The following is an 18,579-nucleotide window of genomic DNA, read 5'->3' as shown; positions in this document are numbered from 1 at the left end:
AAAGATAGGAAGACGTGGGGTTGCGACAGAATAGCTCAACATTCCTCCCCTTCATTATGAGACTAGCTGCTTGATCTTTTTGTGCCTTCTCGTCATTTGCCCCTCTTATGCTCACCTTTTATTGTATACCAAGACAGCTGAGCTGGCGACCGTACTGGATGCACTGGAACAAGCAGTGGTGGGGGATGTTTGTACCTCAGAGATTACCCGATGATGAAGGGCTCATCGTGAATGGTTGACTTTGGTAACTTGGTGGTTGGGATCGGGTCTCTCCTCTCACCTGTGACCCATCCAACACGGTCAACACGAAAGGCGAAGCTTAAGAAAAGCATGAAGTAAAACAAGTGTCACAATCTAGATGCTGCGTTTCTTCAGCCAACAAGTCCAGATCAACATGTTTTTAATCGTTGGCACTTATTTCTCGACTGATTCTAAGACAATCCTTTGTCGAAACAGCGTTCGCGACACGTTCTTTATTACGCCATGGAGGCATTTTTGAAGCTTCAGGGTGAAGTCTCAGCTGACGGCAGGACAGCCCCACATTTGTCGGATTTACTCCAGCGCCGCGAGCTTGTGCCTGGCCCTGACTATCACGAACCTTATCTCTTATCTTATCACAGAGATTCCTCCCATTTGCTGATGACGATCCACGAGCTAAGCATCCACCAGTGGAAGCCGCCTCGGACCTTAAGATTGGTTTGACGTCATTACTCTGCAATAGCTGAACAACTAGCACTGATTACATATGAATGCGCAAGTAACCTCGTTTTACCTTGAAAGTATTTCTCTGGGACAGTGACTGTACAGAACAGCCCGTACTACTGATCTGGACCAAACTGTGCTGAGACATTTGAGCCTCGAACCACGCTAAGGCCGAGTTTGCACCCATCTTATCAGCTACCAGACATGCCGATAACAATCGGCGACTGTCTCGATCATGATCAAAGCTGAAGATAGACACCACATCAGCTCATGAAGGCGATATCAACCACTCACACAAAAGGCAAGGCCGGCGGCGAGGTGCATGCAAGAACCAACTGTCAAAAATGCTGACGAAAAAGACCACTCACCTCACGGTACTTGCAGTGGACGCTTTGTTCGCTTTATTCCGACAACCGAACCTCAGAACCAACACCCAAGCGCACGGGTCAAAGCCAACGGCAAGGGGCCATAATACGCAGGCTATCGAAACTCAATCCGGCCACAGTAAAAAAGGGCAGCCAGTAATAATTAGTGTAAACTCTTGTCATCAGCCGCCCTGACTTTAAAAAGAAAGTGGTGTTGAAGATTCTCATTAAACGTTGGCCAAAGACGGTTTAGTTCTGAGACACTGTCGATAGTTAGCCGCCACCAACAACGGTCGTGATAAATCAATGGATGTAGAGGGTGTCATGCGTAAATGAGTTTGTTCAGAGCTGAGGAGTTCTCGACTGGCCGGTGTATGATGCTATGATTCACGGTAGGCACCTATTCATTTGTGGTGTCGTAACCTGCTGTGATTCACTCTGTAAAACAACGGTTACTTATACCTAGACAAACTGCTGCCCGAAATGAAAATCCGAGCAAACACAACACTGAGACGCCTCAAGATGGGTTCACACATCTTCTCCCGTGCCCCTAGTAACACGGCCACTCCACCATCTGAGCCGCGCATTCCAAAGATGAAGATTCTCTTCCTCTGCACTGCGCACAACTCCCTTTCACAACAGCTCTTCTTGCATCTGAGTCAAACGCACACCGTCACTGTTGAATATGCACTCTCCGACACAGCCATGATCGAGGCGGCAAGCCTCGTGCAGCCTGACATCATCATTTGCCCATTCTTGACTATAGCCGTCCCAAGTGAGGTCTACAAAAACTACTTGACGCTTATCGTTCATCCTGGACCACCAGGCGATGCTGGCCCTAGTGCCCTTGACTGGGTGCTGATGGGCGACGATGGCACCGTGTCGGACTCTACTGAACTTCTCAAATCACAGGCCTGGAGTCAGACTGGTCGTTCTCACTGGGGTGTTACGGTGCTGCAAGCCGTCGCTGAGATGGACGCCGGTCCAGTTTGGGCATTTGAGCAATTCAATATTAACATCGACGACCCCGGAACCACAAAGGCGACACTCTACCGTGATCTCGTCACGCAGGGTGCCATCACTGCATCACTCGCTGCTCTGAACCGCATTATTTCGGCAGCCAACGGATATCCCGACCCAAATGTTGCGACGGCCTTGTCTCGACACTCCCTACTGCAGATACCTGACGTCTGCGGCGTATCAGTGCATCTCCAGCCTAGCCCTTCGTACAAGTCTCTCTCCGTCACACAGCAGAAGCCCTTCCTCGGCGGACCAACACACTGCCGACCGCTCCTCCGGGCAGCAGACCGGAACTTCGACACCAAGACGGAATCAGCAAAGACCATATCTCGAAAGATCAGGTCATCCGACTCGCAGCCTGGTTGTTTGACCAAACTGTTCGGCAACGTCAATCTCTATGTATACGGGGGCATGATCGAGGCTGGAAGGAGTGCGGACTGTAAACACCAGCCTGGTGAGATCATCGGGTTTAGAGACGACGCGGTCTGTGTCGCTACGTGCGATGGCCTGGGCATTTGGATCACTCATATCAGACGACTCAAACGCAAGGTCGACGCGATGCTTTGGCCGAAGGTGCCTGCTGTTTCGGGTCTCCTCGAGCTCGGCCTGATTAACCACAGCACCTCGAACGACTCGACTTCACTGCGACCACTGACTGACTGGGACAAAGCTTCCTGGCCTACCTACCAGGACCTCTGGGTTGACCTTTCCCTCGTCGCAGGCAAACAGCGCGTTGCGTTCGTCTATTTTGAGTTCTACAACGGTGCCATGAGTACCTCACAATGCTCCCGACTCATCGAAGCTCTCGAGTACGTCGCTTCTGTCGAGACTATCGAAGCTGTCGTGATGATGGGCGGCGACTCCTACTTCAGCAACGGCATCGCCCTCAATGTTATCGACGCAAGCGCCGACCCTTCAGCCGAGTCATGGCAAAACATTAACCGCATTGATGATGTTGTGCACATGCTTCTCGAAGTGCTCCCCCAGAAGAATGTTATGACAATCGCAGCGATGAGGGGAAATTGTGCTGCCGGTGGTGTGGCTCTGGCGACGGCCTGCGATGTGGTGATAGCGAGTTCCCAGTCTGTTCTCAATCCTGCCTACCGTGCCCTCGGCCTCTATGGGTCCGAGTATCACTCTTTGTCTTATCCTGGTCGCTGTGGACCGGAGGGTGCGAGGCGCATACTGCGGGATATGCTGCCCATCTCGGCCTACCAGGCCAAAGAGCTTGGTCTTGTTGACCACGTCCTCCCAGGCTCGGGGTCTAGCCTGGACTCTACCATCAGAGACTACGTGGAGCTGCTGACCTCCGCTCCTTACAAGCCTGGCGACTGGAAATCCCGTGTCGACGTCAGTCCTTCTGGGCTCGCGACAGCAAGGGTCCATGAACTTAGTGAGATGGCCAAGGACTTCTGGAGCGCAAGATCAGAGAGATATACTTCACGACGACGAGACTTTGTTCGCAAAATCAAGCCTGACAAGACACCTCTGCGCTTTGCCATCCACCGAAGACGGGACGGGCAGCTTGACGAGGAGGAAGCTGACTCTTTCGACGACGTCGCCAGGTACGAGGCTAGAGCTTTGCAGAAGATCATGGAGGAAAGGTCGCAGAGGAAGGAAGTAACTCTGGTGACGCATCATGGAGACGTCAAGTCTCACGAGGATAGGGTCATCACGTCAGAAGTGTTGCGAGAGACAAGAGGTGCGCAGGATGGGAAGGCTATGTTGTTTCCTTGTTACTATGAAGTTGATACCCCAGTTTGTACATAGTATCCAATTAGGTCCTCTAAGGCTTAGGCTACTTTATTTTGGTAGTCTAAATGCTTCTCTAAATCGGCATAAAATGACTAAACCATTTCGTCTCTTATGCTTATTACGGTCGATGCTTCTGACACACTGCGGCGTGCTCGAGAACATCATGCAAAGCAGACAAAAGGACGTCCCGCTTCTCGATGGGAACAGTATGAAGGTCGCGGCTGCATAAGATATCCAGCGAAGCCAATTTGATGAGGAGTTCCTGCTTTTCCCTCTCATCCTTTGCAATATCGCGGTCGTAGTCATCAATTGCCATTTGCAGGGTCGTAATCCTGTCGCGGACCTCTGCCCGCTGCTCCTTTTTTACTCTCAAGTCATTCTTCAAGCTTTTTAGAACTCCCTGAGCAGCTTCCTTTGCCTTGTCGGCTTTCATCACTTCCTCTTGGCTGTGACCGAGAACATCATGTGTCTGTGGGCCCTCCTCCCCGTACTCTACAATTGCGGAAAGAATACCCTCTGCGAACCTTTCTGCCTTCTCGAGCCTATCCGCCGCCAGATTGTGTACTCGGATAGCTTCATCATGGATCCCTTGCAATCGATGTTCACCGATACGTTCCAAAACACGACGCTTTTCTTCTTTTTCCTTCAAACACATTTTCCTAACCGACTCGGTACCGGTGATACGTTCTTGAAGGATTGAGATTTGTCGGTTGATCGAGATTCGACGAGAGCTTTCCTACGGCAAGATGAAGAGTTAGTGCACTACTTCCATACCAGGTTGGAGATCATAACTGACTATTCGGCTCATCTCAAAATCTGTATCAAGATCTGGAGAGCTGAAAGCCTCCTGGAGTTCGGTATCCAAGCCATCATCGGGCCCAAGAGCGAGTCGAGTTCGCTTTCGAGCTTTTAGCTGCGGGAGTTCAGGAGCTGGGCTGTCTTTGACGCGGCGACTATTATCAGGTCTCAGGAGTCCTTCTTCAAAGCCGACCAGACTGTTATGAACACTGCTCTCAAGATCTTGGTGGATGTTCTCAATACTTCTGTCGAACTCGGCTTCATAGTCGCAGTTTTCCTCGTTATGATCGAAAGGCGGTGTCTGAAAGGCGCGTACAGCAGTTCTAGTTGATCTTGGTGTGCCCGTGAGACCCATTTTCGAGCCAAGTGGCAGTCCGCAGTCAGAGCTGTAGCATGGCAACTCTCTAGTCCATTGCGCTGCTTACGCTTGTTACATAGGCCGACAAGGAAGTGGCGGAGGTCATTGAGAGAGACTGAAGAACCAGGCTGACAAACGAGCTCTACGACTGAAGCCATTGCCTCTGCATTGGCGTAATTCCAGTCTTCGGGTCTGGGGGTGAATTCAGGAGGTAGCCATTCCCAGGGCCAGACCTCGGCGACTAGGTAAATCCTTCTGAAGCATTTCTGAACTGTGTTTCGTGAATAATTCCTATCCGCCTGGTTGGACGGTGCGGGAGCCACAGGGGCGGCGTCTGTCATATTGGATGTGGTCGCTCGAAGCACAGATCGACCTGGGAGAGACTTTTCGGTTATGTTTTGTCCAAGATTTCCGGATTTCCCAAGACCAGAAGAGACAAAAGAAAGATGAGGAAGGAGGTGGAAAAGTTGGCGAGAGATGGAAGAAAAACAAACAAAGAACAAACAAGCACCCGTGCTTTGATTGGAACGCCACTCGTGTAACAGTGCCATGTCATAATCCCAACCTGCCAGCTATTGTCGGTGAGGGCACAATGGATCAAATAGTTTTGTCATCTTATGCTAGTTCAGACCAGCACTTAGGCTACTTTATTCTGGCACCCTAAGAACTATTCTTTCGTTACCTACCTCCCTACTGACCAACTCATGAGCATGAGGCAAGCTTTCGACTTCCATTCAAGGCTTTCTGCCCCAGATAAAATAGACAGGGAGGTAGAGATGAATTGACGGATCACGAAGCTCCTTCTTGGCCTTTGCCATGAGAACCTGCACTTCCTCCTGTCCCCATCCCATAACCTTACCAAGAAGCATAGGTGTGTACGAATCAATGGCTGCACAGGACTGAACAACCTGGCACTTCCCGACCTCTTTCAGCACCGGATCTTTAGGCCAGGCACCGATAGGAATCTATACAGTTGTCAGCCAAAACCAATTGAACTATACGAGCCAGCATGAACAAACCTTGCGAATCTCCTGGTGCACATCCACAAAACCGGCATTGATCATCTTTTCCTTCCATCCTGGCACACTGTCAATCGGCTTGCCAAACTTATTGCTGCTATCACGCATGGCCTCGGCCCAGACTTCGGCGTTGATAGCCTTCTTGATCGAGTCGTCGTCTGACATGAAGAATCCGCGCTGGGCCTTCATCTCAAGATATCCACCACTGCTCAAGTTTTCGAATGCGCGTTGGAAGAACTGCTCCTCGTTGGCGATGCAGCCTTCCAGCTCGCGGGCATGGATATAGTCAAATGGCTTCTTGTAGACCCATGGGTCCTCAAAGTCGTCCACTTCGAATACACAGTTGGTGGGGGTCCTGGATATAAGCTGTCAGCTTCTCTTAAGGACTATGGAGCTGGACATACCATTCAGGTTGAATAGGACTGAGGTCTGTTCCAATGACTTCTGCTGAGGGGTGTTCACTATTCCGGGGTCATTAACTCTGAGCTTCGTGGCGAAACGGAAAGAGTCGCTCACTCTGCGAAATCGATAGCCCAAATGCCAGTACCTGTGCCTAAATCAAGGACCCGTCGCGGGTTGTCGGAAATCGGTGCAGTACAGAGCCTTCCCTGTGTAAGAAGGCTGTAAATATGATGAACCAGGTCCATTCGGTTTTGCTCCTCGTCATCGTTTGGCTAAGGCATGTTAGAGAATGGAAGATAACGCGCATAGACAGAGTACAGACCACTAGATAGGTGCCTTCGTGGAAGGCATGGTATCGACGGCCGTTCTACTGTATTGTTAAACAAGCCATTTGAATATGTCCATGAAGCTAACCTCGTATCTATATATGGTTAGCCAGGCAATTATGAAATGAACATTTTTTTTTTGAAACCCTACCTATAGCTAAAAATGCTCGACTTGAGGGATGTAAGGTAGCTCGACGTGCCCTCTCTGCAACAGCGTGTCAGTAAGCCGCACTAGCAGGCGTCCATTCCTGTCGACATACCCGATCTCTAGAGTTGAATCACTATCCGCAGCATCATCCTGGGCAACCTATCAGCACATATGGACACTCTCCGCATCGGGAACATTACCTCTGCCTCGAGCACGGCAGGGACGTCCTCAGGACGCTCATCGGCTATCTGCGCAGTCTGAGAAGCCATGGTCAAACAAAAATATCACTACGGAGTTTGAGGTACAAAGGGCCTCGGCACACATTGTGGGCTGCCCCGCCTCTTTATGGGATGTCAATCCTCAAATTCTTCAATGTAACAGCGCGTTGATTGCCCAGAAAGACCAGATCAGATGTTGGTTCATGTCTCCACTCGGTTAATACCATGATGGGGAGAGAAGACACCAATTGGGATAGTCTCCGGTAATATTGCCGTCGGGTTATGGGTCTAAACCCCTGTTGATCGACTTTGGTTCCCGCGCGAGCCGCTCCCGTCATTCCTCGACGAAGGAGTCTCGACCGGCCATGAAGAAGATAAATAGAACATCAGAAACCCATAACCACAGCCTGAGACACCCAGTTCAGTTGGACAAGTGTAGTGTTCAATCTGTTGATGCACAATATAGATGCGTCCCCGCAAGGTACATTCATGAGTGTGGAGATGAAGGGAGGGCCCTGTCTGAAAAGCCTGTCTCACGGACGCTGTTGGTCGCACGTCGCATCAAAAACCAGGTCTGGATACGAATCCGCTGCTCTTTTCGGCGGTACCACATTTGGAAGGTCTGTTGGTCCGGCCCTGTTCGTTTGGACACATCATAGCCGGTAATATTCGCATGCGCCACGCGTCAGTGCAATGACTCTTGGCACTCAGGATGAGGAACATTTGGAAAGGCGCCTAAAGGGATCAGACAGGATATGGCAATATGATGGGCCAGGTTCGGGTCGCAAGTCTTGTGTGAATACAAGGCATAAAGTTGATGGCTCGAGGGACAATGGGGTCGGCTCATGAAAATCGCTGTCAATAGGATGTAGTGTGGTGGAAACAGGTGGAATTAAACAGAGCTTATATACCAAAGTAAAGAGGAAATAGGCACATACGACCAAAGGTAGTGGAAAATACGGGATCCCGTCCGCTCTCCCATAGTCAAGCCACTAACCGGCGGATTAGTAGTTGGGTCGGTGACGACCAGCGAATCCCCGCTGTTGTATGTTTTTGCATTTTTGAACCCTGACCAATCACAGGCCCTGGTCTGGTACAGCGGCACAATGCCATCAAATAACCCGCACGGCCGATCGTGGAACGAGCTGCTTTGCATTTTTATTCCAAACGTCATGAGCTGAAGCCTATAATGTATATCTCACGTCGGTTCTCGGGGCGGCCGGCTTGAATTTAGCAGCAACATCGTATCCGCACATGTTATGCACTCACCTTGACCCTTGATCACATCACTTGGTGCCAAGATCCTCGTAAGCGATTGTTTCTCGTTTCCATCTTTGAGTTTACTAGTTGAACTTAAATTATTTGTTTTGCATCGTTTACTGGGCCGCCCCTGCTCGATTGACGAGTCTTCAAGATCGGGATCTTGAACTCAAATTGCGCAAGGTTGCACGTCCTGCATAAGGTTTCGCTAACCAGAGTTACCCATCGAGCACTCCGACTCTGATTCTTACATGATGGCAGGGTTGTCTATGTAAATATCAGATCATGTGTGGGCAAAGGAGTCATAATGCCCTGTGGAAAGTGCAAATATCCTCAAAAACCTTATCTGATCGTAAATATCAGAATATCCTGTATATCAAGGCGGGGGTATGACTACAAAATGTTAACTTCACTAGTGGTCGATAGAGTAAAAGAGCTTGTTTAATGGTATTCATTGTTGCTTTTACTGAACAGACTAAACTATGCTAACCAAGGCCGTCATGCAATACGCCAAAATCAAATCATGCTATCAAAATGCCCATTACAGTCGCGAAGACGCTTGTCCAAGACCCAAATCCTTAATGATGATATCAGCCGCCTTCTCACCAATAGTAATAGCCGTGTTGTTTGTGTTGGCGCCGACATTCTCAGGTGCAATACTCAAATCGGCCAACTTGAGAGCCTTGGTGCCATAGACGTTAAGGCGCTCATCAACAACACCGTTCTCCTCACGAGGAGCCATCCTGCACGTGGCAATGGAGTGCCATGTTGTGCCGACGTTGTTTCGGACCCATTGCTCAATGGCCTTGTCATCCTCGGCGGAGTACTCGATATCCTTAACGTCGGTCAGGGCCTCAGTGATGTCGGCTGAGGCAGCCTTGGAGCCCTCGGGCCATTGTGGGTGGCCAGGTGCGATTTCGCCACGGTACATCTTGGTTCGGCGCATGATCTCACGCATCTTCTTGTAGGCCCAGACTTGCTTCTTCAAGTCGATATCGTGCTCATCGCTAAGGAAACCGACGTCGAAGTCCAGAGGGTCACCTTGCTCGGGGCCGGTAATGTGGATGTGGCCTCGAGAGTAAGGGTAGGCGGTGTAGTTACCGACAGTGACATATTGCTCCTCAGGAACGGTTGAAGGATCTCCAAGGAAGCTGGAAGCCAGTTAGCTGTGTTAATCAAAGAAAGATGTAAAGGAAACTTACCAAGAAACAAGACCCATAAGCATCATAGGTCGGTTAGGAGCATCCTTGAAGTCCTTGTCCCACTTCTTGCGGAATTCAGGTCCTAGAGCAGTGACATCTTCTTCTGTAGGTCGGAACTTGGAGGAGATATCAATCGAGTTCCAGCCAAGAACGGGATCCTTAGCGTCGATCAGTTCCTGACGCTTGTGAGGGTTGCGAAGGACGCGGTCGATAGTCTCGTTTGGTTGAAGATTGGTCTTGAAAGGGTAAAGAATAAGCTGGTGGTCCTGGTACTCGTGGCCAACACCGGGCAACTCAAGCTTGACTTCAACACCGGCCTTCTTGAGAACCTCAGGGCTACCGATACCAGATCGCTCAAGAACGGGAGGTGTACCGAGGGCACCACATGAGACGATAACTTGCTTGCGAGCCTTGACAATCAGCTTGGGGTGTTGAGTTGGGCCTATTTGTGCTTGGAAGGCAGGGTTGGGAGTGTATTCAACACCAACAGCACGCTTCTCATCATCAAGAATAACGCGGACAACCTTGGACTCCACTAGAATGTGGAGGTTGGGATACTTGGTATCACCAATCTTGTCATGGAGATAAGCATGGGCGGTATCCTGTCGGCGACCCTCCTTGGAGACATATTTCAGCCACCTTTCGACACCGTTGTTGGCATCAAGGGTTTGAAGATCCTTGATCTCGGGCCAACCGACTTCTGCGCAACCGTTGATGAAATCGCTTTCGGAACCCTTGGAGCGGTAAGTGCCGTCTGAGACATGGACGGGGCCTTCGTATCCGTGATGTTCAGGGTTACCAGGTCCGTGGTATGTCTCAAGCTTGGGCCAGTTAGCCGAATATTCAACGCCTCACTAGAATGTTGGCAGGTTACCTTCTTCATATAAGGGAAAATCTCGTCTGCGGTCCATCCAGGTGTCTTCCAAGAGTCAAAGTCTGATCGTTGAGCACGAGTGTACATCATAAAGTTGATCGACGAGCCACCACCCAGTGTTCCACCACAGGGAACGATGGACTCACGTCCATTCAGGTGTTCTGACTTGTTGCCCTTGTAGAACAAGGTGGTGGTGGATGTGGGTAGTAGATGGTCAAGGTAGAACACAGGGTTCTCAATATTCTGGACTCCACGGTTGTCTTGGCCTCCTTCAATAAGAAGGATAGACAGATTGGGATTGGCCTCCGCTAAACGGCCGGCAACAACGCATGCTGCCGTTCCACCTATAGTTCACCTGAGTTAGCATCGTGGCTTGAAGCAATAGCAGGCGATAGGAGGCAATAAGCGTTAATTACCTCCGGCAATAATAACGTCGACTTCGCTGATGTCGCTAGCGAGCTTAGTATACAAACCCATGGTGACTGACTGGGCTAGGTTAAACGCTTGAAGATCTTTACGGCAAAGGGAAGGGAAAAGAGGATACTGGAGCGACTCGCGTTTGAAGAGTCAGAATGAGGAAAGAGAGTGGCTCCTAAGAGTGAGGGGGCAAGTTATATATTGGCAAAGTCTATCTGTACGACGGCCGTTTTTAGCAACGGTCTCGTCGCCTTGCAGGTTGTTGAAGACATCGATGGGGCAACCCGTTGGTTGAATCTGGACCCTGAAATTCAATACATGATCCTTACTCGACATAGAGCGTTTCATCCAGGGCTGTGCTGTACTGGTCAAACGCCGATCTCGTCGGGGTACGTTGCAATGAGCTGGGGAATGACCCTATTTTCAATCTGTTGGTAAGCTCGAGGCGAGCCTGTTCTCCATAGCGGCTAGCTGCATCCAGTCTGGTCACCAAGAGAAAGCCGTTCCGGCGTCGGTCCGCGGTCAATGCTAAGCAGCAACTGGCTGGAGAAGGTCCTAAAGCTCAAGCTAACTCCACTGACTGTGCACCTTGACGGACCTTGGCAATTGGCCCTATGGAATACGTATACATAAACCAGGCCTGGTCTGGACGCTGGCTGGCTGGCAGGACAGGGCTGTTTACATGGTGCCCTGCTGTCTCGCTTCCTTGTAGAACACGGTGATGCCCAAAAGTATTGCCGCGTTGTAACGGTATTGCGCATATGCAGGTGCAGCTAGTCCATATGTAGATACGATATATCACTTCCTCGGCTTGTCCATACCTCGGGTGCTCGGCATAAGATTGAGGGCGGCATATTGACAGCACTGCTTGGCTGCAGAATTTCTTTTTTATCTGGGTAACTAATAATTGCCAATAATTCAATGACGGGCTCGAGTCAGCCACTTACCCGAGTTTGCCACTGCAATCACTTTAACGGTTAACCATAGTCTATAGTCGCACAGCTAACTGCTTGTGGCTCGAGCTCGAATCCTTCAGGCCAAGCCCAGTCGCCCCCATCTTTTTCCCCCATGCTAGAACTGGAACAACTCATTCACCGCAAAGGACCAATCTACAGTGGGCAGGGGTTGGTTGTTAGTGCGAGACCAGCATCAGTCATGCAGACTTGACTTGTGTGTTTCTGTCAAGTATGGAACCTATGCATCCCCAAATAATATGAATACATCAACTAGACTATTCTCAGTGAGACAATGTTACATTCCAGGTACATACGACATTAAAGGTCTCCTCATGGGGATTTACGAGATAATGGATACGGTGGAGTAAAGTATTTAGCTAATATTTAAAGCCCCTTGCGGGCGGTATTTTTCCCGGGCGGGGCTCTGGGTCCCGGTGCAGATCACTTCGGCGAAAAATGTCTTGGTATAGGCGTTAGTTCAACCTTGGAAATTGCAGTCCATGACTCTGGTGTCCATATTATTGATTAAGTACATTATCGATACGTAATGCTAAGGCTAAAAATGGTAAAGGCTGTCTAAGCTCTAAGTTCTAATGTAGTATTTACATGAAGTTCTGGGATAATTTCCCGAGACACGTTGAAAGGTGGAACTGTTGTCGTTATACCGTTTGTATCGCATCTTATCGCCTCACTTTGGCGATCCGGGTCTAGAATGGATTGTCTCCATCTTCAACAATCCTTTGTCAGCCCTTTTGTTTCAAGGATACGCGTAGGGCTCCTTCAGGTGCCGCGTTGAGGATTGGGAGCTAGCATCATCCTCGTCGTGCTTGTCCATTACCTGTACGTGCGTCTGTGTCACTTTTGTGATACCGGGTCCCTGGTGAGGCTTGGTTTGTGTGTCGTTTGATTCACCCGCATCAACGCGCACCTCGAGGTTGCGTCCTGTTGTCGAGAACATGGGACCGGCTCTGGTTGAACCTGTCTTTCTGGACGCATGCGCTCGCACCTTGGAGCGCAACTCGGTCTCCTCGTAGCCGTCGGGGTAAGAGCTGTGGTCGCCAGTAGCGCGGACGACTCTGACAATGAGAGCGGAGATATTCATCTCAATATGGAGCTTGAGCATGTAGACCAGGGGGTGGAATTGCACGTAACTATTCCCGGTTAGATTCGGATATATGACGTTGGTGAATGCGCAACTTACATGAAACCGTTGCCAATTGACATGCTGCCAATGAGAATGATATCCAAGGCCATTGAGATGAAAATCATGGCAAAATTGTATCGCATCAGAGGTTGGTACTTGGTGAGACCGTTGGCAATCAGCTTGATACGGATGAGGTAGATGAAGTATCCGTGAAGCATAGCATCAATGACAAGGAAGAGACCCTTCTCAATGCGATCCCAAACATAGTTGATGTCGTGCCATTTCTGAGAGATCTGAAGCTGGGCAGGGATCCAGATACAGAAGACGCTGATATTGATAAGACCGAGAACGATCGCGGTCATCCATCTGATCTTGATAGCATTTCTTCTGTCGACCATAAGAAGCGAAATTCGGTTGATGATGATACCACAAATACATTGAATCTGCACCACCCATAGACAAACTGTTGTATTATGTTAGTCGAGACTCGTTCGTTTGAAATTGACGGGAGGAATCGTACGGAGAGAGAAGTAAATCCAGAAGCTATACAGAATAAAGTTAGCGATCGTTCACTTGAGGCTTGAGGTAATAAGAGAAGTGACATACCTGGGAATGATGAAACCGCGAATAAAGCACCATGACAAAACTCCGATAATCATAGACGCTAACCACTCAGCCCAAATCATCCACACGTAAGCCCTGAAGCGCCCTGTTCGTTTGTACTGATCCCATGTTTGCTTTCCGGCCTTTTGTCCCGAGAAGATTCCAACAGCGATGGTGAAGCCCCAAATGATACTGGCGACGAGCTGATCGGTTGTGCTGGGTGCGAGAACCACGTAGTGATCGGGCACTAGAAACCCAGCCATGGCGAAGGTTTGTGTGTGCTAGAGAAGGAGAGGACGGTCGTGTCCCGGGTATAGTGAGAAAGTCAGAAACTAGAAGAAAGCCAAGGCAGGGACCGAGTATCTAAAGGATGTTATTTAATGAGCGAAGGATCGTGCAGGGCTATATTGAAGGGGATCCGGCAATTGAGATGCTTAAGAAGGAAAAGAAGGAGAAGGACCCCTGCCACAAGCCCCCGTGTCAAATCGGTTTCTTGCAGATATTGCTACTACTGATTACGCACGACCTGAATCGAGAGGTTCCAGAATATCTGCTATTTTAGCGCTCGCCGGCTGAGTTTTAAACTGGTCAGTCTCTACTAAGTCAGCGATCTCCTCGGGCCTACAGCGCTGAGTAAACTGCTCAGTACTACGGCTGAGCAAATCACAGCCACTTGCCGTTGATACGATGGAGAGTGCCGTACCGTTGATTCGGTTGGTGGAAAGGACCGGCGTGGTGCTAAGGCTTAGCCACTGGGTCTTAGTCTCCGACTTCCCCGTACTAACGGATAGGGGCACAGTCTCTATGGATCGAATCTACAGGCCCCTGTTCTTCATAGAAGGGTTCGAGTCAGTGTAGCGGCTCTAGTCGGGTTTCGACTTTGCTAGGAGTTGCAGGTAGTCCCGGTAAGACGGGGCTCCGAAGGATCCAATCGGGGCCCTAAATGCCGTACCGCCCGTGTGAAATGAGAAAAAGCAACTCCAGATGCGCGTAAAACAGGAAAGCTCAGGGCACTGGTAGCTGGTCGCTGTGGTTTAGGTAGGTCTACTGCTGGGGCCCCAGTAGTTTGTTGCTCCGCTTCAACATCATCTTGTTTTTTTTTTCCTCTTCCAATCTGGGAGTGGAACTTTTTGATGATCATATGGAGATTTTTGATCTGCTTTTTCACAGATCGACCCGAGTTACATCGGGCCTTAACCTACCGTCCAGTTTTCTCTTCTCTCACTCTCGGGAGGCCGCTTTCCCGTGTCGCATGCCTTCTTTTTTCGCATTTCGCAATCAAATCTCTCTTCTTTTTTCGTTAAACGGAGATTATCTTCCCCATAAAGATGCATCCCTGTGAAAGCAATGTTGCAAATCTGGCAGGCTTCCCTGTACCAGATGTTTCGGGGGCAAGGGTAGGGTCTTTTTTAGCTGCAGTAGCCGCTGTGATTGCATGAAGGCTGCCGGAAGGATTCGCCTGACAAAAATCCCTGTACTGTTTTCGCCTATGAGATGTGTTCCATTTTTATGGCCCCTCGTCATTCCTTCAAGAGGCTGGGTTTCCAGAAGATGGGCCTTCGAGTCAAACTCTTCTCAAACAAGTTTAGTCATCACCGCCACCCACGAACCGGCTGAACTCAATTCCCTCTCTTTTTCTCGACATCTGCTCCAAGTGGCCAAGTAAAATGTTTCTCTGTCGTCAGCCCAGCCCAAGCACTGACTCTCTGCACGTGGCTTTACCTCACGAGAACACCTTTAGCTGTTCCTTATCGCGTGGCAATGTGAAGCTACATGAGATAGTTTGATGTCCGGTGTCTCAACCATTGACTGCCGACTCAGGAGGTAACAATTTCTTGTTATGCCCGGTGACCAAGACACAGATGCTGTTTCGCCCCCGCCTTGTTCCCGACTATCTTTCCAGTGGCTGGCTTGGCCAGATCTAGCCCGGCCAGAAGGATGTGAGCACTGAGCTGAGTCGCTGAGACAAAGAAACGTGAGTCTTGGGATACAGGGTAAAACGTCGATCTTCAAGCCTAATTCCCGAGACTGACTCGTCATCCTATGCTTCATTAGGAAATTCAACCGCAGCGACATGCTGTATTCTGGCCATTGGCTGTCGAATCCTTCTCCCGTTTTGCCGCCAGCAATTCGCCATGCCCAAACTATCAGTTTGCTAAATGACCCAAGCCTTCATGCCTCAAAATTGTGTGCCGCTGTAAATGTGATCAATCGCATTTTCTTCACCGTTTTGAACTCGGTGTCTCCATTCAGCCCAACAGGGCGACTGAGATTAAGCATAAGCTTTCATTCCACAACGCCGACGATCACCGCTGCATAATTGCCTTCGGGGGGCTTTCCGGATGGGTCTCCAGAAGCATAGACAACGGTAGGTCGCAGCGCCAAAAATGCTCGGACATGCCTCAGCGCTTTTTGACCTCCAAGCGTCTCGGTACTTATTGTCAACCGTCAGGATGTCGGAAGAATCGGCCGCCTGAAGCACAAGACAAAATAACCGAGTTCATTTATAACAGCTTAGACCAGCACTTTGACCGCTTTATTTTCGCAACTTAAGCCCTAGAGGACATTTCTTCCGTTACCCACCTGTCAACGTCTCAATTAAAGTTGGAGCTTTTCCCCCAACCGAAATAATGATGTTTAGCTGTGTGATTATCGAGTAATCTGTGTTCAGTTCCTAGAAGTTTTGGGCAGAAAGCCTCATCCGTCGGCTGGTGCGGGTCATTCCGACTCGGAACTTCCGAGCAGGCGCCGGAACCAGTGATATCGAAGCGGGAGACAAATAAGGCAAAAAAAAAAAAAAAAAAAAGAAAAAGTCAAGGGATGTTCAACCAAAACCATCTAAGGAGCTCCTTGCTATAGCTTCTTGGTCCCTTTGTAGAGGGTACGGGCTGGACCCTGATAGTCTGAAACTTCTGGAGCTAAGATCAGCGATCCAATGATTGCAGCATATGAGCCAAAAGATGAAGGAAAACAACGACGCAGCATCAAACTGCCAGGTAGCGGACCAGAAATTGTAAAAAGCAGAGCGTCATTACCATCCGACTGGTAATAAAACCTTCCGAAAAGTGACAGTCTGCTGCAATGAAGAAATAGAGATCATTGATATGGCAGAACTGTCAAAACTACCCTATAATTCGATATCAGAGCGTTTGGATCAGCCGCACCGACCATCAATCTTCGAGACCCTCATCGATAGTGGGCTGAGTGACGATGCGAATGTTGATCAGCAAACATCCTCGTGACTATCATTTTTGTTTCTCCGAGGCTTTCTTCCTGTGACCTCTGGCATGACTCATTTGTAATGTCAACTATGAACGGGTCTTCATCTTAGTCAGGGACAGAATGGGTCTTCCCCATCCGGCAACTTCCATCGTGCACGTCTTCGCAGTGGTGAAGCTTCGATCGCATGAAGAACACTGGGCCGTATATCCGTCTGGGTAACACTAATACAGGTTCAGGCCGTGGATCCAGTTTACTACTACTTGTTGGCCTCAACACAGTGTGATAGCTGACGATCTCCATACCTTTCTAAACATAGTTGGGTGACGGCTTGGATTGTCCTCGGGGCGAAGAAAAACACGAGACTCAACCCCACCAAATCTTGGTGGTATAGTACCTTATCGAGTCTCGTATTTTATTTCACCCCCTAGATTGTTTCATCAAGGCGTGACCTTGTCGGGTAACAGATTCCCAAAACTTTTACTCCGTATTAGGCTAAGAGCCGTAGACTGTCAAAGCACAGGTCATACAAACCAATCTGTTTCATAACCACCAGATACCGTCTACAAGTCCGATTACGGTGTGTATAGTAATCGTGTAAAGGCTGTCGTTAAATGGAGTCTATAGGACGATCCGAGGTACTTTCTCCAGTTTTTCGTGTAAACTCAGCACGTATAATAACACTAGAGGGATACAATGCCGTCCGTGTTGGTAGAAGTGGCTTCTGGAAAGGAGAGAGATATGGAGAAATGATATGGAGAATTGTTAGAGTGTATCAAGTGCCGAGACTAACATTACTGAAGCATCAACCAAGCACTATTGTGGAGGCCTGAGCAAATCAAGGAAATGGACATGTTGTATCAACAATTTAAAAGTTCCGTATTTAAGCGTTGGTTGCAGGGATCCCAGAAGCACTCGTAATACCCATAACTCTGACCGTCTACAGAACAATGCCCCTGCAAGGCTAAACAAAGAGAAATTTTAATTGCGGCAAGTGATAGGCCCTGTTGTGGATTTGTTTATGTTTCACTCCTGTTCACCAAGATGCATTTTCGAATATCACCGACAAGGAACCCCGAGGAAGTTGAAAAGATGAAAGACCTTATAGCTTGCCGGCGAGCCCTGGTAATCAAGATGCCGCTCCAGTTACGCGGATGGTTGGATCTGACCGCGACGAGCTGCATAAAGCCTTGTCGTATTTTATCGATCCATACATGCCCCGGCCCCTAACCCTAGGCCTCAGGGTATCAGAAGAATTGGCCCCTAGAAGCATAAGAGACGAAATAATCTGGTCACTTTATATCGGCTTAGACTAGCACTTAGGCTACTTTTTTATGGTAACCTAAACCTTACATAATAATTCTCCTGTTACCTACCTGGCCGGGCTGGCCCAACATCTCGATGAGTTTACACCCATTTGACACCACCTGATCACACGATAAGTATATGCAACTCTATCGGTAGTGGATCAAACTCAATGAGCACTACTGCATGAGAGTTCTCGTTCAAGCGCCTTGGACCCTGTGTTCAAGCATTCTGGTGCGAAGATGCTCGATAGATACACCATTGAATTCAGGAATTTGTTACAGGAGTCGGTATTCATCAAGATGTCTTAGTCAGAAGCAACTTTGAGAATGAGTAAAGAGGCCATCGTGATGAAGGTTGTCTTTGTCCTTGTCCTTGGAAGGAACAATGCCATCATGGAAGAGGGCCATTTGAACGCCCGTGATGAGTACGGCGTAGATGGTGCCACCAACAAGGATGGGATGAAACGAGTCGGATTTTGGAGGCAT

The 18,579-nt window shown here is 49.2% G+C and overlaps 6 protein-coding genes across 6 annotated transcripts; 2 read left to right on the top strand and 4 right to left on the bottom strand.

The window, feature by feature from the left end:
* The first annotated feature begins 796 nt into the window (after nucleotides 1–796).
* On the top strand, nucleotides 797–1,517 carry B0J16DRAFT_348910 (uncharacterized protein). Its single transcript, XM_046128816.1, has one exon. It carries the CDS (start codon nucleotides 1,047–1,049, stop codon nucleotides 1,260–1,262), a length of 216 nt encoding a protein of 71 aa, XP_045978977.1. The 5' UTR covers nucleotides 797–1,046; the 3' UTR covers nucleotides 1,263–1,517.
* On the top strand, nucleotides 1,517–3,926 carry B0J16DRAFT_348909 (uncharacterized protein). The gene has a single exon (XM_046128815.1). It carries the CDS (start codon nucleotides 1,551–1,553, stop codon nucleotides 3,855–3,857), a length of 2,307 nt encoding a protein of 768 aa, XP_045978976.1. The 5' UTR covers nucleotides 1,517–1,550; the 3' UTR covers nucleotides 3,858–3,926.
* A 34-nt stretch (nucleotides 3,927–3,960) lies between these two features.
* On the bottom strand, nucleotides 3,961–5,339 carry B0J16DRAFT_388458 (uncharacterized protein; the record flags this gene model as incomplete). Its single annotated transcript, XM_046131746.1, has 3 exons — nucleotides 3,961–4,578; nucleotides 4,639–4,941; nucleotides 4,992–5,339. 3 exons carry the CDS (start codon nucleotides 5,337–5,339, stop codon nucleotides 3,961–3,963), a joined length of 1,269 nt encoding a protein of 422 aa, XP_045978975.1.
* A 268-nt stretch (nucleotides 5,340–5,607) lies between these two features.
* On the bottom strand, nucleotides 5,608–7,228 carry B0J16DRAFT_418103 (S-adenosyl-L-methionine-dependent methyltransferase). The gene is made up of 9 exons (XM_046133736.1): nucleotides 7,094–7,228; nucleotides 7,006–7,043; nucleotides 6,897–6,950; nucleotides 6,834–6,840; nucleotides 6,742–6,786; nucleotides 6,534–6,691; nucleotides 6,422–6,478; nucleotides 6,018–6,372; nucleotides 5,608–5,963 (listed from the first exon to the last, which is right to left on the bottom strand). The coding sequence occupies exons 1-9, from the start codon at nucleotides 7,160–7,162 to the stop codon at nucleotides 5,733–5,735; spliced, it is 1,014 nt and encodes a 337-aa protein (XP_045978974.1). The 5' UTR covers nucleotides 7,163–7,228; the 3' UTR covers nucleotides 5,608–5,732.
* A 1,579-nt stretch (nucleotides 7,229–8,807) lies between these two features.
* B0J16DRAFT_310118 (GMC oxidoreductase-domain-containing protein) lies at nucleotides 8,808–11,242 on the bottom strand. The gene is made up of 4 exons (XM_046124945.1): nucleotides 10,864–11,242; nucleotides 10,448–10,791; nucleotides 9,574–10,394; nucleotides 8,808–9,522 (listed from the first exon to the last, which is right to left on the bottom strand). The coding sequence occupies exons 1-4, from the start codon at nucleotides 10,922–10,924 to the stop codon at nucleotides 8,913–8,915; spliced, it is 1,836 nt and encodes a 611-aa protein (XP_045978973.1). The 5' UTR covers nucleotides 10,925–11,242; the 3' UTR covers nucleotides 8,808–8,912.
* A 1,083-nt stretch (nucleotides 11,243–12,325) lies between these two features.
* Nucleotides 12,326–14,131, bottom strand: B0J16DRAFT_375446 (uncharacterized protein). Its single transcript, XM_046130692.1, has 4 exons — nucleotides 13,571–14,131; nucleotides 13,485–13,507; nucleotides 13,022–13,427; nucleotides 12,326–12,971 (listed from the first exon to the last, which is right to left on the bottom strand). The coding sequence occupies exons 1-4, from the start codon at nucleotides 13,828–13,830 to the stop codon at nucleotides 12,578–12,580; spliced, it is 1,083 nt and encodes a 360-aa protein (XP_045978972.1). The 5' UTR covers nucleotides 13,831–14,131; the 3' UTR covers nucleotides 12,326–12,577.
* Between the last annotated feature and the right edge of the window lie 4,448 nt (nucleotides 14,132–18,579).

Source organism: Fusarium flagelliforme (genome assembly GCF_020744385.1).
Source record: "Fusarium flagelliforme strain FIESC 12 MPI-CAGE-AA-0113 chromosome Unknown B0J16scaffold_7, whole genome shotgun sequence".
Classification (NCBI taxonomy): domain Eukaryota; kingdom Fungi; phylum Ascomycota; class Sordariomycetes; order Hypocreales; family Nectriaceae; genus Fusarium; species Fusarium flagelliforme.
The sequence above is the reverse complement of the archived record's forward strand: the minus strand, read 5'-3'. Positions and strand labels throughout refer to the sequence as shown.

Bases quoted from the DNA above. Each gene is read 5' to 3' on its own strand.
- B0J16DRAFT_348910 (XM_046128816.1), top strand. From the start codon at position 1,047: ATGCTGACGAAAAAGACCACTCACCTCACGGTACTTGCAGTGGACGCT.
- B0J16DRAFT_348909 (XM_046128815.1), top strand. From the start codon at position 1,551: ATGAAAATCCGAGCAAACACAACACTGAGACGCCTCAAGATGGGTTCA.
- B0J16DRAFT_418103 (XM_046133736.1), bottom strand. From the start codon at position 7,162: ATGGCTTCTCAGACTGCGCAGATAGCCGATGAGCGTCCTGAGGACGTC. The intron at 7,044-7,093 runs GTAATGTTCCCG...TAGGTTGCCCAG, and splicing joins CTGCCGTGCTCGAGGCAGAG to GATGATGCTGCGGATAGTGA. The intron at 6,479-6,533 runs GTGAGCGACTCT...ACCCCGGAATAG, and splicing joins TGGGCTATCGATTTCGCAGA to TGAACACCCCTCAGCAGAAG.
- B0J16DRAFT_310118 (XM_046124945.1), bottom strand. From the start codon at position 10,924: ATGGGTTTGTATACTAAGCTCGCTAGCGACATCAGCGAAGTCGACGTT. The intron at 10,792-10,863 runs GTAATTAACGCT...GGTGAACTATAG, and splicing joins CGACGTTATTATTGCCGGAG to GTGGAACGGCAGCATGCGTT. The intron at 9,523-9,573 runs GTAAGTTTCCTT...ACTGGCTTCCAG, and splicing joins CTTATGGGTCTTGTTTCTTG to CTTCCTTGGAGATCCTTCAA.
- B0J16DRAFT_375446 (XM_046130692.1), bottom strand. From the start codon at position 13,830: ATGGCTGGGTTTCTAGTGCCCGATCACTACGTGGTTCTCGCACCCAGC. The intron at 13,428-13,484 runs GTACGATTCCTC...ATAATACAACAG, and splicing joins CTGGATTTACTTCTCTCTCC to TTTGTCTATGGGTGGTGCAG. The intron at 12,972-13,021 runs GTAAGTTGCGCA...AACCGGGAATAG, and splicing joins TCAATTGGCAACGGTTTCAT to TTACGTGCAATTCCACCCCC.